The 23,386-nt window shown below is 42.4% G+C and overlaps 1 protein-coding gene across 6 annotated transcripts in view; it reads right to left on the reverse strand.

Moving 5' to 3' along the window:
* Window positions 1-23,386, reverse strand: part of MAP4K3 (mitogen-activated protein kinase kinase kinase kinase 3) — a 182,024-nt gene that overhangs the window by 3,390 nt on the left and 155,248 nt on the right. For all 6 annotated transcript variants that reach the window (XM_075267539.1, XM_075267537.1, XM_075267538.1 and 3 more), the window contains 13 exons: window positions 23,128-23,252; window positions 21,633-21,674; window positions 13,067-13,151; window positions 12,276-12,355; window positions 12,122-12,182; window positions 11,148-11,265; window positions 10,392-10,450; window positions 5,808-5,911; window positions 4,063-4,234; window positions 3,609-3,677; window positions 3,425-3,517; window positions 2,099-2,169; window positions 710-765 (listed from right to left, as the gene is read on the reverse strand). In XM_075267539.1, the coding sequence (XP_075123640.1) occupies window positions 710-765; window positions 2,099-2,169; window positions 3,425-3,517; window positions 3,609-3,677; window positions 4,063-4,234; window positions 5,808-5,911; window positions 10,392-10,450; window positions 11,148-11,265; window positions 12,122-12,182; window positions 12,276-12,355; window positions 13,067-13,151; window positions 21,633-21,674; window positions 23,128-23,252 (1,135 nt within the window). The remainder of the gene's footprint in view (window positions 1-709; window positions 766-2,098; window positions 2,170-3,424; window positions 3,518-3,608; window positions 3,678-4,062; window positions 4,235-5,807; window positions 5,912-10,391; window positions 10,451-11,147; window positions 11,266-12,121; window positions 12,183-12,275; window positions 12,356-13,066; window positions 13,152-21,632; window positions 21,675-23,127; window positions 23,253-23,386) is intronic.

Raw genomic sequence — 23,386 nt, forward strand, 5'->3', positions numbered from 1 at the left:
TGAATGGAGCATGCTGGGAGTTGTAGTTTCACAGCAGCTGGAGAGCCGAAGGTTCCCTATCCCTGCTGTAATGGAACAACCGGCGACATGGACTGGCAAACAGTAGGTGCACCATGTTACAGGCCTATAGCAATAGAGCAGTGAGTCTATAGGTCTATGGCCTGAAATATATTACAGTTATGGGGTTTAGGTCTTTGGTAAAGACAAGTTGATCCAAGCTTATATTTCTACTGATTGACAAATTTGGAGTCCGAGATGAGGAAATTGGTATCAGCCTTGTGGGATTTATTTTTTGCTTAGTCTGGATCAACACTGTAGGGTTATAGGTTGGATATGACGGACCTGTGTCTTCATGCAACATCATCTACTATATTTCTATGTAATCGTTTTCAGTGAAACGGCTACTGTAGTCATTTAAAGGGGTCATTCATTTTCACAGATGCCACACACGCAATGAAATGGGATCAAGTGACTGATCGCTCGTATCCTATAGGAAAGCTGCTGCATGTAAACATTTTCTTCAAGTAGAATGTAAGCTCTGAATCCCAGTCTGACTATGGACGTGATGTGGGGTGTGTAATGATCCCAGCACAGCTTACAATTCACCCATAAGAGGTAATGTGATTGTGCTGTATAACCAGTGTATGAGCCCAATGAATCATTTCCTCGGGTGGGCACAAGCTACTCCAACATGGCAGCTACGAATTACCTGTCAGATCCCAGCAGCCGGAATATCCGAGTATTATCAGAGATTTCCTGCGTTATCTGTCAGGAAGACACATCAGATACTTTACTACAGAAAAATTTGATTCATTTTACGATTCATTTTATTATACACCTTACAATATGAACAAACCAGAGAGTAGTAACTGCTGAGTATTTTTAGGCCATATCCGCAGACACCTTATCCCTCCTGTTACTGCTACTAGTTACCAAGTTATGAGATAGACAAACCCTAGATATGTGAACATACTGTAAGATGTGTCCGAAGTGTATTGTAGTCAGGTACGTGCGATATGAATGTTGTAACCCGTGTCTACAATATCTGATTCTTTATAGGCAACCTCTCATCAGGACCCCCGCAGATAGATAGCTTAGGGTCAGCTAAATCAGTGTTTTTGCCTTGTGAAGTGATGTCTCCTTTGCTGACATCCTGCCAGTTTGTCAATATGCAAAAGAGCACTTTGGTATAAAGCTTAGCAGCGGAAACTCCAGACTAAAACACTGTTTGATTCCGGTGACCCTAACCATGTACAATGGGGCTGGGGAGATATGCTGGGCACTAGTGACAGACTCCCTTTAAAGGGATTGTTTCAAGAAGAAACTCCTGTCCATAAGCCTTATTAGGGACGTATGTTTCTCTTAAAAATCAGGGCAGAGAGCATATGACAGCCGCACGCACCCTGTTTACATGAGCTGAAGGGTTGCTGACAAATAATGATTTTGTGGCCCCTAGAAATGATAGGACTGCTACAAGGATTAACACATTCTCCAGGCAGGTCAGTAAAACCGCCATTAGGGATAGTTCACACAGAGTTTTTGCAGGTGGATTTTGACACGGAATCCACCTGCAAAAAAGGCTCATTTGAATGGGAGCTGCTCGGGAAAAAGAAGTGACATGCTCTATCTTGTCATTGCGTCCGCGTCGTGAAACTCACTCCCGAGTAGGCCCATTCATTCAGGCCTAATCAGGAGGTTTCCACCATGCGAACGGACCCTTAGTCAGTGAACCCTACAAATATGTACGGCTTAGCCCTCCGCTGCCACTTATGGCCTTATTTATCAAAAACTCAACCTCTTGGATCGCTACTCCCGCAGCAAGAGACATCAGGCAGCCCCTAAAGACCTTAAGCCACTGGCAATGAGGAGAATACTTGGATGTTAGCGGAGGACACAAGGTCTGTACACTAGAGTACAATGCACTTCTTCCCATTTTGGCAACCAATCCCTGCACCCTGTGTCTCATTACTATTGAAGACTTGCAGCACAGTGACCTGTACTTCTAATCTGTCACAAGGGCCAATATGCTGCAAGTAGCTGAACAAATCTGTTTTTAGACATCACGCACTGGTACTTTGTGACCATCGGGCTTATTTACCTCATTTGATCGGAAACTTCTTCCTTGCATACCATGTTTCCAAAAAGCAAGGACACTATCTTGTAGACAAACTAGAATAAAAGATAAAGTTAACAAAACCAGTTTACAAAAATAACGTCTTCCTGTTGATATGTAACAATAGTACAATTGCATATATTGTATATACTTCTTGTTATTCATCAATGGCAGCCTCTGGCAGCGGATACAGGAGAACGTGGGTGGGAAGGGAACATAGACTGCATGGACAAGGCTGCCGGCAAAGCGTTCCTATTGTTACAGAATGTATTGAAGTCCTCTTCAACTAATAAATATCACTGCCTTTAGATGTACATAGCGGGAAACATGTAACAGGACTGTCAGTAACACTGTCACTCTCGTCTCTTCCGTGCTTTGTATTCCATCATATAGAATATAAAGAATGCTATAAAATGGAATCTGGTACGTGAATGGGCGACACCAGGTATAGCTATCAGGGCATATGCCTTCATGTCATTTTCTTATTTAAAGGGATTCTAACCAGCGTCGCCTCCATCTTCACCTGGCCCTGGCCTCTCCCAACGTCGGGTTCAAACTTCTATGCATGCGCAGTCGGCTCTGCCTCGAGCAGAGCCTACTGCGCATAACCACAGGCCACAAGAAACTTACTGTGTAAGCGGCCGTCTTTCTTGTGGCCGTGGGCATGTGCAGTCTGCTCTGCCTGAGGCCTAGAAAATTGAAATCTAGGACCGAAGAAGAAACAGGGAGAGGTTTTCCAGAAGAAGATAGAGGTGTCACTGGAGAGTTCTCTCGCAGCATTGGGGACGCCCCCAGTGCTGTTTGAGCGCTGGGGCCCGCCCCTAGTGCTGCGAGAGAACTCATTTGTATACAGACGAAAACTGGGATTTATACCGAACGGTGGCGCGGAGAAGACATCTAAAGGTAGGAGAAGAACAGCCTTTCTTAAGGCTACTCCTACGTGTGATCGAAGAAAAAATGTTAGGATCCCTTTAAGGGGTTATCAAGGATTTATAAAAAAAAAAAAACCATTACTTATGGATTTAATCCTGACAGTCTCAGTTTACTTCCATGCCTTACATATGGCCACTGGCCTTAGCATCGAACACATGAATCATGCACAACATTTGATCCCTGAAGGAAGGAAGCAGAGACCAGTGAGGACCATTTTATTCCATTTCCAGTGTTCTGGGTTTTTTTTTTTTTTAACATAATTCTTAGAAATCCCTTTAACAGAAAATGGGATAAATAAAGACCATGAAACGGCCAAGACAGAAGATAAAATGTAGACAAGGTATCTAACATCTACTGAGAAGAATACGGAGCTCCTACCTATAGACTCGATCTGAAAGTCAAATGTTAGTTCGGACGACAACTTGCGGCTGGATTTTAACCTTCCTTGAAGATTCACAATTTTTATACATCCTTAGAAGGGGAGAAAAAAAAAAGTAGTAATTTTCATACAATGGCTTAAACTAGCCAGAATCAAAAGTGGCAAGTTATGACATCGACTTACGATCCAGGCACACGAGAATGGTGTCTCTCTCCAACTGTGTCACGTGCACGACATCGGACTGCGGGGTGTCTGTAGAGGACAGGAAGGGACAGCGACTCATTTCGAGTAACACAGAGATCGTAAATGTAAAGAGGTTGTCCAGCAGGAGATATAGATTTCTTTTTAGAAAAGGGCAAAATAGGTTAAAAAATAAAATCAGAATTAATTGCATGTAGTATGAAATACCCGCTAAGCCAATTACTGCGGCAGGTCATTGCCGCTGTCAGAATTGGCTGAGAGGTCATTCCCTACCGGGACGAGAAAGTAGAGAGGATTAGTGAACAATGTTCCTTCATTTTTTATTTTTTTTCTGAATCAATTTAGCTCCTTCTCTTTAAAAAATAAATAAAAATCTCCTGCTGGACGGACCTCCCCTTTATAAAGTAACCCCTGAATACAATACTGAACTACGCACCTGTTTCTGTAAACCAGGAAGATGTAGAGTTAGGATTTACTGTCTCAAACCGTACAACCTGGTTAAAATCTGTGCCCTTACTGACGCTCACACAGACTAAGGGGTATTCCTGCTCAGGCACGACCAACATCTCTAACATCATGAGTGGGCACGGGAGTGGGAAATCTATGTGCTGGGAAACAGAAAACAACAAAATAAGTCATTTTACAGAAGGAACAGGTCGTCAGTATCAGATTGTTGGGGGTCCAACATCGAACATAGAAACAGTGTTTCTGTAGGTTCTACCCTTGTGGTCTGGACTTAGCTAGCTGATGGAAATAACACTTTCAGGACTGCAAATTTTTTGTCTTTCTATATAAAATATACTCACCCCATGTTTTTCAGAATAAAAATACAAGAATAGGTAGTTAATATCAGATTGATGGGAAGTTAACACCGATCCCATTGATGCCCCCATCGATCAGCAGTTCTCAGCAGCTGATATATGTTTGCTGTTTGAGCGCTGGGGCCCGCCCCTAGTGCTGTGAGAGAACTCATTTGCATACAGACGAAAACCGGGATTTATACCGAACAGCGGCACGGAGAAGACATCTAAAGGTAGGAGAAGAATAGCCTTTCTTAAGGCTATTCCTACGTGTGATCGAGGAAAAAAATGTGATTTTAATGATAGGGGAGGAAGCAGAAAGCTGTGTTCTCTGTGTAATGGTCAGACCAGGATACTGTAGACCACCGCTCATTTGTGAAGGCTGAGCTGCAGTGACTCGTTTCCGCCACTACACTTGCAGCCAGCTACTCTGGTCTTGGCTAGAATAGGCCAGGATAGACTCATTTCCACCATTACACAGAGAATGGAGCTGTTCTTACCACTGAAAAGAGCTGATCCATGTAAATTTGACACCTGACGCCTCATCAATAAGCTGTTTTCATAGGCTGAGAGAGAGAATGAAATGTTAAGTACTGCTCCATTCTCTGTGTAATGTCAGAAATGAGTCCCTCCTGTCCAATCATAGCAAGATAACAATAGCTGGCTGATAGTCCATGCAGGACTTTTTATTCCATTACAAAAGTAAAAAAAACGTGACAGTAGACTGTGTCCGCCATGTTGTTTAATGTCAATGGAAAGGGACACGGACTCCAACTGTGTCCATTACTCTGCCATCGTTAATGTCCGCTGCTGTCATCCAGTGACCTCTAATGCTATGCTAGGGAAGTGTGTTTTATACATTCATTTTCTCAGGTACCCTCTTACAGGAATCATTTAGACATCTACCTTACTTCCTGAAGCTTTGTGAATCCCCCCCCCCTGAAATCAGAAAATTAAGTAATTTTATCTTGTATTTTATTACCACTATTTAACCATTTCTCGGTGTTTTCTCCTAATGTTTTCAGACAGCACAGGTTGTCAGCATCTATCACCCACAGACACATACAATTCCTCAGTCCACTGACTTGTCACATACATCTAGTTATTTATAAACCGGCAGTGACAGGACCAGGAATTGCTGCAACAGAAACTGTAGAGGTCTTATAATGTAATAACATGGGGGGAAAATATCCCCCCAGTCATAAAACATAAAGAATGTGAAATTATTGAGGAATGTAATAGCAAAACCCCATACATGTACTATATAGTATAGAAACCATCATGTACAATCAGAAATCCTATTCTATTACTATTCTATTACCATGTGTACTCGGTGTACATAACAATAAGCAGCACACTAGTATAATACATGGCCACGTACCTTTATTAGCATGAATTTCTGCATCTGTTCCACCCACTCTAGGAGTATAATGCTGGACTGGAGGGCTCCACAAAGATATTTATGGCTTGTATATGGATTCCTCACTAGAAATATCAAATCACATAGAAAGTTAAGACACTTGAAACTATGACTGATAAATTTTGTGTGTAATAAATTTACATGCCTACAATATTGTATGTGGCACCTGCTCGCACCGTTACAACCTCTGGTCATTAGATAGGGCTTAGAACTAGATTCTGACTCATGGCTGGGCAAATTTACTGCCATCCAGCCTCAAGGGAACTGAAGTAGCCATAAACATGGGAGAGCTGTCAGGTCAGTGGCTCGCACCTCCCTCATATAAATGCATACTCTACAAAAGGATCAGGCATATCGAAATCCATCAGCCCAATCCTCATCTTCCCCAAACATTGGTGGCACTAGAGAGTTGGGACGCCCCCATATATATTAGATGGACAGCCAACCCCGCTAAAATCAGCAGGTTTGCTTGACCAGCCTAATTCTGTAAGGCTAGGTTCATATGCATTGCAGTCCCCGTAGTCTCCATCTGCAAGGACGACTTTTCTCTCCACTGGTTTCTATATAAAACCGGCGTAAACCGTGAGGACCCTATTATAGTCTATGGTGTCCGCAGGTAACCACTTTTAAAGCGGACAGGGTTTCCATCTTTCAGGTCCCCATGCTAATGTGAACCTAGTTTAGGTCAGCTTTATTTTTCTTCTCATAGCGACCAGTATGGAAAGGGTTAGGCCTAATGCACATGACAATGAATAATGGCAGTCACATGGCGGATTCAACACCCATAAATCTCTATGGATCTATATACGTGTCCATTTTTTTTGATGGCTGTGAAAAAAACCTGACATGCTCTATCTTTATGCATTTTGGTGGCCATGTGAATAGACCCAAAGACATCCAGGGGTTTTAAAAACAGAAAAATGGGCATCATACATCTTGTTATCCACTGTCATGTAAATAAGCTCCTTCAATGGACGAACACATTTTTCATAGATGTTATGTCATTGAAAAACAACATGTCCGTGAGAATCTGGCCTTACAGTCCTCAGGTCATTTCGCCTCAAAGGGGGATATAACCTGTTATCAGCGAAAAGTGTTCATGTCTGGTTTCCCTCTCCCCATTGATAACAATCTCAGCTGAACGGAGCATGCACCAATTTATTAGAAATAGTTTCCAGCCGACTGAGCGTTCAGCTAACAGATATTGTATAAAACTTTCCATGTCAATATCAACATAAAGGTGATGGAATCAATAGTCTCGGTATGAGGCATAACCTGTGTGACTCACTACAATCCGGCAGATGCTTCTGTCACCCACACCTTTCTGACACCGCCATTTACCCCTGCCTCAAAGTCAACCCCGACTTTAGACGGTGACGCCTGGATTAAATGGTTTCATTTAGGCAAACAGATGGGTTATTGGTTTATTTTGTTAGGAAGCCGGTGTGTTCAGCAGACTCAACCTTGTGCCGCGGATTATTTTCCTCGCTGGTAACAAGAGAGCTAATGAAAATCCTAATCAAAGGGATTGTGTCATCTGTAACCTCTGGAGACCGGGGGTCACTGTGTGGCACTAATAAGCCTCTTCAGATTGGGAGAAACGACTCCCCTTTCCCACAGCATAGGGCACGTTGACAACTAATGAGTATGGCTTCAGAGCAGAGCCACCCTTCTCTAGACAGCATGTAATTGAAGGTCACGGCATTCTCCTGACACATGGCTACCGACGCACAGCCAGAAAAGTCTACGAGACGCATTCCTCTACATTACATGGCAACTCATAAGGCAAAAGTTAAAAGAAACCAGTCTCCAAGATAGCTTCATCTTATAGTCAGGGCCCGGTATGATGCCAAATCAAAGGTTAACTAGCTGAATTGTACCGATAATGGCCCTTAAAGCACAAAGTAGTGGACCAGAAATCATGCCCACTTGGCTTAATGAAACAGGACAGACTTTGGTTTAGCAAGGACAACTAAGGGCTAGTTCACCTGCAATTCCGCATGTACATATTCCGGTGCAGCTGCCGCGATGGGTTGTTGGTGCAGTGCACGGCATCCCGTCGCGGCTCTCCGCTCCGGATTAGGCCCAAATGAATGGGCCTAGTCCTGAAGGTGCTGTCACGAGGCGGACACCGCGGCTGATTCGCCTGAAGAAAGAACGAAAGCTCAATTCTTTTTTTCCGTGAGCCTCCATTGTCCGTCCCCTCACGCCCCGTGTGAACTAGCCCTAACAGTCTCTAAATGTTAGGCTGAATTCACACGGAGTAAACTGCCGTGCAATCTGGCACGTATACACGTGTCAGGGTTTGCGCACTCAAAAAAGATCCCATTGAATTCAATAGGGGTTACGATCGTATACGGCGCGTAATTTTGCGGCCGGAAAATTACGGGCGTAAAACAACACAGCCAGACTCAGACTCCTTCGTAAATGGATCAGGAACAGCCAGACAGAAGTAGTAAAGTCCATCTATCTAAATGTCCATCTGCCCGTCCATCTACCTGAATGTCTATCCGCCCATCCATCTAAATATCCATGTACCTGCTTGTTGGTCCAACTACACTACCTGCTGTTCAGCAAAATGGTGCTGAGAGGTGTAGACACAGATACAAATTTACATATAAATATACAGAAATTCATACATAGAAATTTTATCCAAAACCTCGAGAAATCACTGAAAGTAACACATTCTACAAGGGTCATAAGATCCTTCTCCCTTCACCAGCAGATGATATTCATGAGGCTATTATCAGATCAATAAGCACCATACATGTCCTCAGGCCTATAGTAACGTGTCTGCTGGATCTGGAGATACTAGGACAGTCACTTAACGCCATAAAACCATCTGGTGAAACAAGCGGCTGTAATGTAGAAGATCTGTGTCTTCTGGATGTAACTGAAGACGTCTGAAGCTAGGGATTCGCTTGAATACGGGTCGTTTTCCTTTCTGGCTGAGACGCCTGTTTACACACAGGAGCTGATATCTGGAATTGGGTGACTTGTTTGAACACACCAAGAGCCTCCAAGAGTAAGATGAACATTACCCTGAACATTCGCAGCGTTTACAGCGCTCAAGCAATATTATTTCTGTAATACTGAGCAAAAACATGTTGCTGAAAAGAGATAACTGTAATGCGGGCTGGAGGCTGAGATTAGGCTGTTCCCTGGTTACACGTAATGCTGGGAGCGTTAACTCCTTATTTGCAGTGCATATGCTGCCTATGTTAATGTAAAAGTCTCACTTTATAGAGAACTAGCTTTTACCCGCGACTTCGTCTGCGGTGATTTGAGAATTGGGCGGACACAGACGTGTGAAACTGTAAAAGTGCTTTAAAAAGTTTGGTGGGTTAGCAAATGTGATGTGTTATATTGTGTATGTAGTAATACAGACAATGTGATGTGTTGTATTGTGTTAGACAATGTGATGTGTTGTTGTGTTGTATTGTGTCAGACATTGTGATGTGTTGTATTGTGTATGTCGTGATACAGACAATGTGATGTGTTATATAGTGGAAAGCTATATGTAAAATGTGAGTGAGTAGAGTGAGGGCTACTCCTGAGGTGACAGTAAGGAGTGTGCAGGCAGGTTGAGGCAGGAAATGCCAGGCAGTGTGTGTGAGTCTATAGCTGGGGCTAGGAGTCCTGCTTTTGTGAGTCTCCTGCTAGGAAGCCATGTTGTTTAGTGGCACCAAAAGTAGCCTGTGACTCAATCCTAAGGGAAAACTATGTTTGTGGAAAATTGCACGCAAATCCGTCCAGGCGTTTTAGCGTGATTGAGGAACAAACATCCAAACTCACAAACATCCAAACACACAAACTTTCACACTTATAATATTAGTAGGATAACCTTGTGTTAGAGCTCATACACACAACTAGGTTCAATTTGGAGTGTAACGCGGTGCACAATAGGGAATTATTGTATCATACTGTGGGCAAAACTGTCACGTAGCGGCTCAATACTACCTAATAGATAGTTGCTAAGAACGATCTTATCATGGCCACCTTGGTCACACGGGTGGGGACACGGTGGGACAACCATAAAATTATTAGGTATTCAGCCAGCAGAGATATAGTCCAATTCCATCCGATACTGCACCCTACTTGTCCACAAACAACTCCTGCCCTAACAAGGGCAATCCCAAACTGAACCCTAGATAAGTCTCCCAAACACCTCCATTGCTTCAGAAGAATATGTCAAGCAAAGGCTCCGACAGTGGTGAAGCAGAGTTACAACTTTTAGGCCAAGATGCCCTTACTCTGGCCCTTGTGGGGCACAGAAGAAATGATTCATCGACAGGCAACATTTACAGATATTGTGACGTGATCTCGACAAGATCATTCACTTTCATGCGAGATCCAAAAGCCTTCACATTGAAGCTACTTGGAGCTGTTCCCGGAGCTCTTTAAATTTTAACAAAATTGTGAAACCCCAACAAATAAATATCTTTTTGACTATATGGTATTATTTTATTTACTGATGGCGAAACAGGAAAACGCACTTCCTCTCGGATGCGCGGGAAATAAATGTTCCATGAAGATGACACTTACCAACGCAGCACTTTTGACACCACTTTGTATCAGGTATTTTTGCAGAAACAGCAAACTTTCTGTAAAAGGCAATAAAACGCGGAATCAATAGAGCATATCCATGTGGCAGATAGCAAGTGGCGCTGCTCGCTATATAAATTCTAATAACTACATTGTACTTTAACTGGAAATCAATGCGGCCAGAGACACCACAATAATTCCCTCGGCGCTGCAGAACATGGTCATTTGTCGCCCCTTTCAGAACAGTAAAACACATTCAGTGTGAATAGGCTTTAGTGTGTGGATGTGTAGCAGGTGAACAGTCTCCATTTATTAGTTATATTACAACAAATTATGCCCTGTAAGGATACGTTCACATCTGCTCTGCGCGTCTGTCTGTCGCACATCCATCAGAAATCGACAGATGAAAAAAAAAAACGCAACAAATCCAACTTTACTTGGCAAAATCAGAAAAAAAAAAATCAATTTTTGTCAGTTTTTATATTCTTCTGTTCCTCAAATGGACCAAAAGACACAGACTTTTTCTTGTTGCTGATTTTTTTTGTCTAGTGGAAAAAATATGCTTGATCTTCAGGTGGATTCTGCCTGAGAACTCCCGTTGAATGGATTGGGAGGTGGAAGAGTGCCACTAGCGGGGACAGAATTTGAACATTTTGCAGCGGATTCCGCAGCACCACGCGGACTGAGTTGTGATATGTCTGTGGGCGTGAAATTATCAAGACAACTGAAACTTAGTATTATTGATGGAAATCCCACCTGGGTAGTATTCTGTCTGGAAGCTTGTGAGCCGGAATAGCAACAGGCAATTTTTGCATTTGTCTTGCATAATCAAACAGGCCGGGGAGATTGTGAGAATAAAGCTGGGAGGCTTTACCTGCGTATGACAGAGAAGTAGGATCCTAGTATTAGCTCACATTAGGCATAAAAAACAATACCATTTACAGTATGCAGATTATAGACACATAGAGGTATAAATCTTATACCGTATATACTCGAGTATAAGCCAAATTTTTCAGCACAGTTTTTGTGCTGAAAAAGCCCCCCTCGGCTTATACTCGAGTCAAGGAAAAAAAAAAAAAAAAAAAAAAAAAAATTATTTATTTATTTAATATTTTAGGAGGGGAGGGGGGAGGTGTCTATGACCAGCCGCAATATCAATGTATAGAATCTCCCATAAAATAGTGGGGGGAAAAAAGAAGCTTTAAAAAAAATAAAAGTTCTAAATCCCTCCTTTCCCTAGAATATATATAAAAGTAGAAAATTACTGTGAAACACGTATACATTAGGTATCCCTGTGTCTGACAGTGCCCAGTCTACTGAATATAGGGTACCTGCAGTGCTCCTGTTCTGTCGGAAATGGGTTAATAGGAGCACTGCAGATACCCTATATTCAGCCAGGATGAATTCCAAGTGGGGGGGGGGGAAACCCAGTCCTCAGGCTCAGGGAAGGGGCAGACAGACAACCAAAACACCCCCTCCCCTTTCCCAGCACCTACTGCACCCAAAAACTCCAACCATTTTAATTTTTGAAATTTATAAGCAGCTGCTGCATTCCCCCCCCCCCTCGGCTTATACTCGAGTCAATAAGTTTTCCCAGTTTTTTGTGGTAAAATTAGGGGCCTCGGCTTATACTCGAGTATATACGGTACATTAATAATCCCTTCGATTCATTTCTGGCATCCGAATTACATAGATTAGCATAATACAATCATTATTATAGCATCACATACCCGATATAGAGAGGAGGCAGTTGTTCATTACATACATCCATGTACATCTTCTTGGAAAAAGCTGAAGGAGACAAGATCAGGACTTGTATATACAGAAGATGTGACTAGATATCATCATATAGACTGTTAGGGAGTATTAGAGATGGAGTGTTACCTGTTCCATTGAGGTTTCGTGCAATTCATTCAAATTCAAGGTGTAAATACCTTCTTCAGCACCGAATATCAGATACTGATCTGTACGATAAAGACATGGACAGGCATAACATTATATACATCTAGTAGGAGACATGTTATAAGTATTTAATAGTATTTGTCAGGCCCGAACACTAAGGGATGAACACTCCAGCAATGGGGACAGCCGGCCATTTTCCTCTGCAAGGATAAGTTCAGAAAGGATACAACTTCTGCAGATGTATACAGTTTATACCTGCAATGGATGAAATTTTACAAACCTCATCCATATGCTCCAAACATTTTTACATGCAGATTGTAAAATCCACAGCACGTATGTTATGTTGCAGATTTGTCATGGATTTTAAGACTTGGTGTAAAAATCTATGGTGAATTCTGAGTGTATCAGATGCAGATTTTGTTGTGGGTTTGCAAAGGAAAATTTCATCTTCTTGAGGAGTGTAAAAGGGCAGAAAAGATGGCGATATATATCAGTATATTCTACCATCCATTCTGTTCCACAATGAACACCTCCTATGAGTTCCCCAGATCATGGCAACTTAGTAGTCACAATCTGTCAGCCTGGAAGCCACCCTAACCCATTTGGTGGCCACCTTGCCATCATAGTCAGACTCATTTTTAATCCACTGGCTATGAACACATCTATACGGTAACTTACTGTAACTGGTTAATACAGGTGGCATTGCCTTTGTTAGTTATGTGGGATATGGGTTGTAACTTTCATGCTTTGTTATCGAAGTGTTACAGTCATACCTCTTGTTTCTGGATTTATCCATGACGTTGCACAATGGATCCTCAAGGGACAGCCATTAAATACCTTTGAAAAGCATGCGCCCATCTGTGATAAAGAAAAAGGAAAATCAATAAAAAGGACATCATAGGCCTACAGCAAAAACATAAAGAAAGTGAACGTGGGCGATCCAACTAACTAATGCCGCTCCACAGATTCCCACACAGTTCTCTAGCCCTCACCATTCCAGGGAAGTCATTTCTGTAAAACTACATGCACATGGCAGAGTGACCACACAAGAAATTCCCACTGTGCTGGAGTCCTTGGAGTGGCACCTAGTGAAGGATGCGGAGATGGATCTGGTGGCAGTGCTGAGAGGCGGAGGGGATTCTCTTAACAGCAGGAACCTTTAATCCAAAGGAACAAATTCCTTTATCTGTGATATGATCCTACCACTGCCGACAGTAAAAAGGCTACAAATGCCCGCTGACCTGTCGTCCCTGCAGACAACACTGCCTGTACAGATTTCCCCTTGTTTGGACATTTGTGCAATCTTTGCTCATTTACAGTTGTAGTGATACTGGAGAATCCTAAAAATCTGTAATCCAACAGCACATCTATCAATCTTCTTTACCAAGCCCTTACCTTTAAGAATTGTATGTTCAGATGCTGCTATTCTCCTACTCTTAGAAGCTCACTACTCTGTCAGGCTCCATATATGACTACTGTTATAGTGGTCTGCCTATCCATTGTTCTGGTCCTCCGATGGCCCAGAACCATGGATAGGGAGACACTAGTGTGAATGTTGTATCAGACGGTATTATAAGCCAGTTATATAGGGACACTTTATATAATGTTAAAGGAAGGCTAAGGGTAAATTCACACTGAGTTTTTTGGTCAGGGTTTTGGCATTGTCAAAACCGGACTGGAACACGCGTGAGGAGTTTCCTGAGGCGTTTTTTGAGGAGTTTCCTGATCCGTTTCCTCTTGGGATGTGGTCATGAATTTTATTTTTAAAAAAACGCCTGGCGTTTCCTGATCAGGTTTTTGCCAAAAAACGCTTCAGGTTCCGCTTCAGGTTTCTGACCAAAAAAACGTGACCAGGAAAAACCGTCTCACATTGACTTGCATTGAAGCCGTCAGCCGGAAAACGCTCAGGCTTCAAAAAAGAATGGACATCTCGCTTCTTTTTTGCCACTAGCGGAAAAAAACGCTGGCGGAAAAGACTCAGAAGCGTTTTGTATACTTTGAATGGTGAGGCGTTTTTTGGTTCAGGGTTTGGAGGCGGATTTCTGCCAAAACCGTGACCAAAAAACTCTGTGTGAACTTAGCCTAAAGGATCAGTCTTGGGTCAGTGCATACGTCTGGGTGATGACATTTAGTCACCAGCTGACACATATTTCCCCTGAAGAGGATAAAGGCAATACGGCATTTTTCACTATTTTTCTTATTAGCGTCTCTTTATGAGAACAGGCATGTTTGGTGTAATACTACATTGCAGGCAGGACTCCGCACAGGACCTGTGTGATACTAATACTGAATGCTGACCACATGGACACTGCCGCATGATCAGACGCACAACGACAGCTGTAATACCCCTCTGATCTCTGCCGTTGACCTCCTTGTGTGCCATGATTGAACAGATGACGGCATACTAAGGAAAGATAAAGGAGAGATCCCCCCCTCTGACCACATCACAGGGAATCCCTATGCTGCAATATCCACCAGTTAAAGAGGACCTTTCATCAAATTGGGCACAGACAGTTTCATATACTGCTGGAAAGCCGACAATGCGCTTTCCCAATCTGTGCCCCGGGTAAAGCACTATCGGTCCCTGTACTGTAGCGCTTTACAGTCAGAAGGGCGTTTCTGACAGTCAGTCAGGAACGTCCTTCTCCACAGTAGCGCCTATAGCACTATACAGTGTGAGCGGGAAGGAACGCCCCCTCCCCTCCTGATAATACTCGTCTATGGACAAGCACTGTGAGCAGAGGGAGGGGGCGTCCAGCGCGATAGGTGCTGCTGTGGAGAAGAACGTCCCTCGCTAACTGTCAGGAACGCCCCTCTGACTGTAAAGAGCTACAGTACCGGGACCGATAGCGCTTTACCCGGGGCACGGATCGAGAAAGCCGATAGTGCGCTGAATTCAGCGCACTGTCAGCTTTCCAGCAGTATATAGAACTGCATGTGCCCGATCTGATGAAAGGTCCTCTTTAATGGACACTAAGGCTGTTATGGCATATTTGGGTGGCCCCATTATAGCAGCCCATGTAATTGACAAAAAAAAATAAAAATTTTTTTCCTCCAGTCAAGGCATTTATGAATAAGATCTATTCCCGGACAACTTCTTTAAGGCTCCTTTATATGAAATCCTTCAAACCACTAATGGACAATGTACAATAAGGCATCTTGATCTTCACAGTGATATACTCGGGGTCGTCGTTTTGCTATAGAACATTTTTTCCCAACTAGAGGAGATTCATTTTGAGATTTTTTTCTGAGTGTTCCAGAGATTCATTTTGAACATTTTTTCACAATCTGAAGAATAGAGCCAAATCATCTTTTATCCCCAAACATAAAAGCTCTCCAGTGAATGTCCATTCATTTTGTATCTTTAACTAAATATGTTATAGGGGTTGGAGCCTCTCATTTCTAGTACAATATATCCATATTCCCTGCATAGAAGCAGATGTAAATGATAATAAGCTGTGTCCCTGCTGCCTCCACTACAAGGAGTTACTGCCAATATAAGACAGTATGCAGTCAGCTCACAAGCACCCTCTAGTGGTGGCTGCAGGTAGCCAGTACCTTATATTGAAAGAGCTAGCCAGTCTGCAGCATGATATATAGCAGGAGGAGCAGAGCAGACTGATATATGGTTTCTCAGGATAGTTCCAGTATAGAATGTGAGAACGTCTTTTTTCTGTCCGTTTATCCAAGTTTTTGTATCCGTTTTCCTGGATCCTAAACAATTTTTTCTACACCTTTTAATATTTTTTTCTGAAAAATGAATAACTTAAAAGAGTAGTCTGGTATTCAGAAATAAGAACAATTTGCTTTCTCCCCAGCAACAGTGCCTCCATTGTCCATGGACTGTGCCTGACACTACAGCACATACGCCTGGGCTTCAAAACAAGACGCAGCCTATGAATAGGAGTAACACTGTTTCTACAGCCAGTTTCCACTGACAGCCTTGCCTCTGACTTTCGCCTGCTACCGATATAGTGGTTACATAAGATGACATGGCTGTATCATGTGTGATATTCGGCATGTTATAATTGAGCCCGACAGTTTGGGGTCAGGGGCGGAACAGGAAATGACGCGTTTCTGCACCAGCTCCCCTCTAGGCACAGGCTGGAAAGTTCAGCAGCCGCAGCTCCAGGCTCCCCGATGCTGCTTGTTTTGCTGTAAGTAACTGGCAGCAGTGACTGTCGCCGACAGCCTGCAATTAACGAGTCATTCAGTCTGCAGCCCTGTAGAATAGGCCGCCGCTTATTTCTGCTCTTGTCTTGCTTAGCTGACTTGCTGAAACTCAAGCACAGATGCTGCTTTTATGCAAAATATTCTTAATGGTGTATTTCAGTGAAATGAGCTTTGCAATGAATGTTTCAAAACACACATCACATAAATTTGCCACATCTAATTCCGGATCTTTCTGTCTATATTTGTCGTCTGCATTTCCTCATGTTCCTGTAATTGAGCAGAGGCAGCAGTAATTCTTCCACCGTTCCAATTCTGCCTTCAGCATGTAATCATCAGAAAAACAACTTCCATCTTGGCGTGTCGCTTACAAGAGGCGCCAAACTATTCTTTTATATTGCTAATATTTCTAATAGGACTCCTCTCTTCATGCAACTGACTAATTCCAGCAGGTACATCATGCACCTGTCCATTAACAGAACATGGCGTGCGTGGAAATCTTTCAAATAATTCAAGAAAAAAAATCACTGATATAACTGAGTTATAGTTAATCAAAAGTAAAGTGGAAACTGTCAACAAGTAGACTGGCAACTTTTGAAAAATCAGTTATTACTGTGTTTATAATTCACATATTCATGTGCTAATTCTAGAACGCTGAAATAAACCCGATCATTTCATAGAGATTTTTTTTAGCAAATCTATCTATTTGGGATAATCATTGTAAAGTTGTGTTCACACCTCAAGGGTTCCTTTAAAGAGGACCTTTCATCAGATTGGGCACATGCAGTTCTATATACTGCTGGAAAGCCGACAGTGCGCTGAATTCAGCGCACTATCGGCTTTCCCGATCTGTGCCCCGGGTAAAGCGCTATCGGTCCCGGTACCGTAGCTCTTTACAGTCAGATGGGAGTTTCTGACAGTTAGCCAGGGACGCCCTTGTGCCCAGCGGCTCCTATCGCGCTGTACTGTGGAGCGGGGAGGAACGCCCCCTCCCCTCCTGATAATACTCGTCTATGGATGAGCTGTGTGAGCAGAGGGAGGGGGCCTTCCTCCCGGCTCGCACAGCACAAATCGATAGGCGCTGCTGGGCAGAAGGGTGTCCCTGGCTAACTGTCAGAAACGCCCTTCTGACTGTAAAGCTCTATGGTACCGGGACCGATAGCGCTTTACCCGGGGCACAGATCGGGAAAGCCGACAGTGCGCTGAATTCAGCACACTGTCAGCTTTCCAGCAGTATATAGAACTGCCTGTGCCCCGGACCATGAAAGGTCCTCTTTTAAAGAGGTTTTCCGGTCAAAAAATAATTTTTCAAAAAAGGTCTGTTAGTGCTATTCATAGGTTTATAAACGCACCAAATACCTTCAGCAGTGTTTTGAGAGATTTCTGGGCTTCTCTGTGAGCTCCTGGCATCTTCTGCATTTGTTTACATGGGTATCTTCCTGTTCTGTTCTCCTACAACTACATGATGCCTTGAGCTACTCAGAGCTGGCTCACACCACCTCCCTCTCTCACTCCCTCCCCCTCCCTTTCTCACTTACATCCTGTCCCTGTTTCCCTACCTAGCCCAACCACTACTAGCCCTTCCTAACCAACTCATGCTCCCGCACTCCACCATATTTACCTGTCTTCTGGACATGACCTTCTGGGTATGGAATGTCACTTTATCTGGGAGGCCCGGCACCTCTTCTTCTTGATGTCTGCTGGCTGTCCATGCCTACGCAACAGAGCTGGAGTGTGCAGATGAAGTAACGTTTCCTGCCCAGAAGATCCGGACCGGAAGACAGATAACTATGATGGGGTGGTGGGGGTTAGTATTGCTGACATTCCGTTTCATCATTTACAGAAACAGAACATCACCAAAAAATCGGAAAATGTGCCTGGGGGCGGATGTCTAGGTAATTATTAGAGATGAGCGAGTACTGTTCGGATCAGCCGATCCGAACAGCACGCACGCATTGAAATGAATGGAAGCACCTGGTACTTCCGCTTTGACGCCGGCCGGCCGCTTAACCCCTCGCGTGCCGGCTACGTCCATTCATTTCAATGCGTGCGTGCTGTTCGGATCGGCTGATCCGAACAGTACTCGCTCATCTCTAGTAATTATAGATGTTTTGGTACAGTAAGTAATTTAGAAGGTAGGTGGGGCAAGGTGGGGGTGTTTAGCTTAGGTTATAAAGATCAATTTATTCTGGACAACCCCTTTAAGAAAGAAAAACCCGTAGATTAAATGCACAATTAATAATTAAATACAAAGTAAAGGACTACTATAAGAGACAGAGTCCTTATTACCCCACCCCCGCATAGTGATGGACAACGCTCCCTGTATCTATGAGTGTACTGGAAGGCTGTTTATATGTGGGCAGGGCAACAGGACTCTTATTGTCTTTTCTAGGAGTCCAGGCAGCTTCTTACTCAGAAATCCTGCTCCAAAGCATATAAACCTCTATATTATATATCTCACTGATCTCATAATCAGTGCTCTGATAGGGAAGAAATCAGGACAGATTCACTAAAGATAATCATATAAATAAATATATATATATATATATCTCAACTATTCATTCCAAACCCCTATAATACACACTACTATCTTTTGCATGCTGTGAAAGGGAGATTGCATCATAAACATGAGAGTGGTTTCTTTAAGCAAGAGCAGTGAAACTTTGTAACCTTTGACAACTTTTGGTAATGATGTTCAGGAACCCCCCACTGCATGGAGCAATATGAAGTGGTCGCACTCCTTTAAGCAAAGCCCCTCCCTTACCGGGGTGCAGCATGGTCTCATTTTGTTGTATGATACAACCCTTATTCAGATGTGTACACGCAGTTTTATTATGTGACACGCCCAGCATATAATGTCCCCATGTCACATACAATATGCAGGAACGTTCCGCAGGGACCTGAAGATTTTCCCACTCTTCTGGGACTCCAGGTGGTTGCCCATTTGTGCTGCAGACTCCTGGACATTTCATGAGACGTGGCTAATGTGCTTTAGCATATGCTAGTGACATTAATATTGGCAATGGTGCTAATAAATAGAATGGACAGGATATTTAACATTATGACTATTGGTACTGAGGGTTGTAAATCATAAGAGGATTTATCTTGTTGCCCTTCTGGAGTGAAGCAGGACCCAGAAGATAAACTTATGTTAGGTAAATTGCTACATAAGATTTATCTTCAAGGACAGGACAGAAAGTGCTGGAAATCCTTGTCTATAAGTAGACACTACTGTTGAGGAGTTCATCTCAGTTCATGCATGGAAAACACTTCTTGCTAACACATCAGGAGAAGTGACAAGCAGGCCGAGCAGAGCGGCATGCTGACTGATCACATTGTAACATTGGAAAGTGCATGAAAATGGGTTGGAGGAATTGTGACAAGTGCGACGTCTAGAGATGCTGCAACACACTCAAAATAAAATCCTGCTTAAAGGGGTTGTCCAGATACAGACCAATAGTAAGAGACACATGTTACTGTTTGTATCATGGAAAGCTGTACAATTCTCCAATATATTTCCTCTATCAATTCTTCACGGTTTTCTAGATCATTCATTTGATTACTTCCAGTGGATAAAAATCAGTCCATGGTCATGTGATATACAGTCCATGGTCATGTGATATATAGTCCATGGTCATGTGATATACAGTCCATAGTCATGTGATATACAGTCCATAGTCATGTGATATACAGTCCATGGTCATGTGATATACAGTCCATGGTCATGTGATATACAGTCCATGGTCATGTGATATACAGTCCATGGTCATGTGATATACAGTCCATAGTCATGTGATATACAGTCCATAGTCATGTGATATACAGTCCATGGTCATGTGATATACAGTCCATGGTCATGTGATATACAGTCCATGGTCATGTGATATACAGTCCATGGTCATGTGATATACAGTCCATGGTCATGTGATATACAGTCCATGGTCATGTGATATACAGTCCATGGTCATGTGATATACAGTCCATGGTCATGTGATATACAGTCCATGGTCATGTGATATACTGTCCATGGTCATGTGATATACAGTCCATGGTCATGTGATATACAGTCCATGGTCATGTGATATAAAGTCCATGGTCATGTGATGGGCACAAAGGTGAGCAAGCGGAAATCTAGAAAACCGCAAGGAATTGATACAGAAAGTATATTGGAAAATTGTACAACTTTTCATTATACGAACAATAAGCTTTGCCTCTTTGTATCATGTGCACAATGTGTTGAGACTCACTAAAAGAACAGTTTAAGCGTAATAAAATAATGCAGCAGCGTCCACAAGATGGCAGTATAACCAATGTTACTGAAGCTTCAATGCAATGCAGATTTATTATGGCATCTGGCCTCAGTTTACTATATAACATCTTAGGTCATACTGATGGAGCTGCAGATTACAAATAAACATGTCATCTAAATGTACATATCCTAAAGGAAGAGGATTTATAGGAACACATAAACATGCAGGAGTTTTGGTGCTTTAATGAAATAATCTCTTTTTGATACAAAAAAAAGTTGTTTGCGTTCTCTGCATCGTCAATAAAGCCCCAAGTGGAAGCATCAGGTATTACATGTAATTGTCCTCCCAATCAGCTTATTATTTTATATAGCATAAAAGTGTCAGCAGCTTATCTGCCCAAGGAAATAGGGGTGTGTATCGGCCGAATAAGAGGTGGCTAGATTTCAGGTATAACCTACTGGTGGAAATTATAATCCCTTTTTTGGGCTATGGTGACCATGGATCCTTCTCTAACTACATTTTTGCAACAGTGGTGCGAAATGTATAAACGGGGGAAAAGATTTGTAAAAAGTTTGCAAAAAAAAAGTACACAGAAAACTAGTGTAAAAATATTAAATTAAATGGGTCACATGACATCGCTGGAAAACCCAGGTAAATCATAAGCGTCCTCCGGACCAGGTCCGTGATTTGATACTCCACAGACAGCCCCTTTACCATGTTGCCCTGGTGAATATAGCAGTTACTCCTGCCTCGCTCAGAGCAGGAAATCCCAGCACAATCTGCACTCATCAGCCAAGCAGCTCGCTCAGCACACTGCCTCCTCTCTATGTGTGTACAGATATAGAACTCCAGGCACATTATACACAATCAAGACGCTCCAAAACAGATTTCAAAGTGTCTTCATTAGTATTGTACTTACATGCACTTTAGGTGTAGGTGGAAGTCCGTTACTTATTGGCTTCTAAAATAGAGCAGAAATAGTAAAATTACACAGGTTTTTATCACTAGGCAAAATGTGATCAACTGATCAATGGTTTATATTCAGTAAAATGTGAAAGGGGCATCTGGCATACTGTACATTACAGTGCTCAAAGGCGTTGACAACTTGGGATCCCCTTACTTGTGATAGGTAGAGGTCCCAGTGCTACGTCCCTACGTCCCCTGAAGAGAGTGAATAAATCTAATTTGTGGGACTGCACTCTTAAAGGGAAAGTGTCACCAGAAAAAGACCTATTGCTTAATTCACATTGTTACATTACTCATACTGTTAAAGAATTTTTGGTGATGTTACATAGTACAGTTGAAAAAAAAGACATATTCCCTGGTTGAACTTGATGGACGTGTGAAAGGACATGACGTTCTATACATTTCCATACACTTCAAGGTTATTTTTCTGTAAGACGATAAGGTGACCAGCTCCTGAGGTAGGCTATTCCACAGATACAGTGAAGAAGTTACATCAGCTCTGCAGCTGAAACTTTTTTTTCTCCGGACAGAAAAAAAAAGGGGGTTTTATATGGAACAGCTTTTCGCCATGTTTATTTTAATCAGACATTTAAATAGGTTTATTCCATACTCTTAATCTCTTCTCCAGACAAAAACAAATTTATCTCCTTTATTCTTTCCTCATAACTGAGGGTCCCCATTCCCCTTCTCCGCTTTTGCGACCCTATGTTGTGTTTTTTAATTTTCCATACTATTATTAATGTTTTTTTATTATTTTTTTTTTTTAAAAAAAAAATCCTAAAAATATCGTCACTTGTGGAGATGAACTGTGGGTCATAGACGCAACAGTCTGAAGCAAACTCTATTGACTTCTATGGGAGAGTTTTCTAGGGATGCTCTATGAGCTTTGCAGAGAGAGGAGTAGATACGCTGTGAAATCAGCCATTGTGACCAGTGGATTTTGTGTCTTATCTACACAGACATGATAGATGTGATTATCAGCGTACTGAGAAGTGAGGTGCCTGCTGCAAAGAAATCTCCTTTAGAGAAAAGGAAGTCTCAGCATATTATTTGGCTTAGTGGCCAATGTTTACACACCTCACTAAAATTCTTTTAAAAATATATTTACCATAAACTCTGGCAACACATTTAAGCAAAGTTCACACCATGAAAACAAAACTGACCCCCTAAATATACTTGTGTATCAAATCTATATAATAATGAGGTCAAATTTATAAGGCCGTATTCATATATTGAGGGATAGTGAAATAACATAAAAAGTCCCAAAATGTCAGATTTGGACGAGAATGAGTTAACAAATAGCTACAAAAATGATTTATGGGGGGGAAGGGGTATATTAGACTTCCTAGTAAACATGCACTGCAAGTAACATCCAAGTGGATTTTAATGGTCTATAGCACAAGGAACAAGTGACCAAGCGTTACTGCTTCGAGCCCCATTAGCCTTACCGGCACGTCTTTCTTTTCTTTTCGTGTAGGCACACTTAGTGACTTGGAAATCCTATTATCTGTCTGTTGAGGAAGTGAAGAAGTGTCCCGGTCTCCATTTATTTGGAATGAACCCACCCCATTACCTGCGAGAAGACAACAATGGTTTTCAATTTAACACAAACTATAAAGTATTTATTTCATATACAATGTCAATGACACGAGAACGTGGTCTCTAAGGGCCCGTTCACACGGGCACAGAGGGGGCAGATTATGGCGC

The sequence above is a fragment of the Leptodactylus fuscus genome, chromosome 3, assembly GCF_031893055.1.
Source record: "Leptodactylus fuscus isolate aLepFus1 chromosome 3, aLepFus1.hap2, whole genome shotgun sequence".
Taxonomy (NCBI): Eukaryota; Metazoa; Chordata; class Amphibia; order Anura; family Leptodactylidae; genus Leptodactylus; species Leptodactylus fuscus.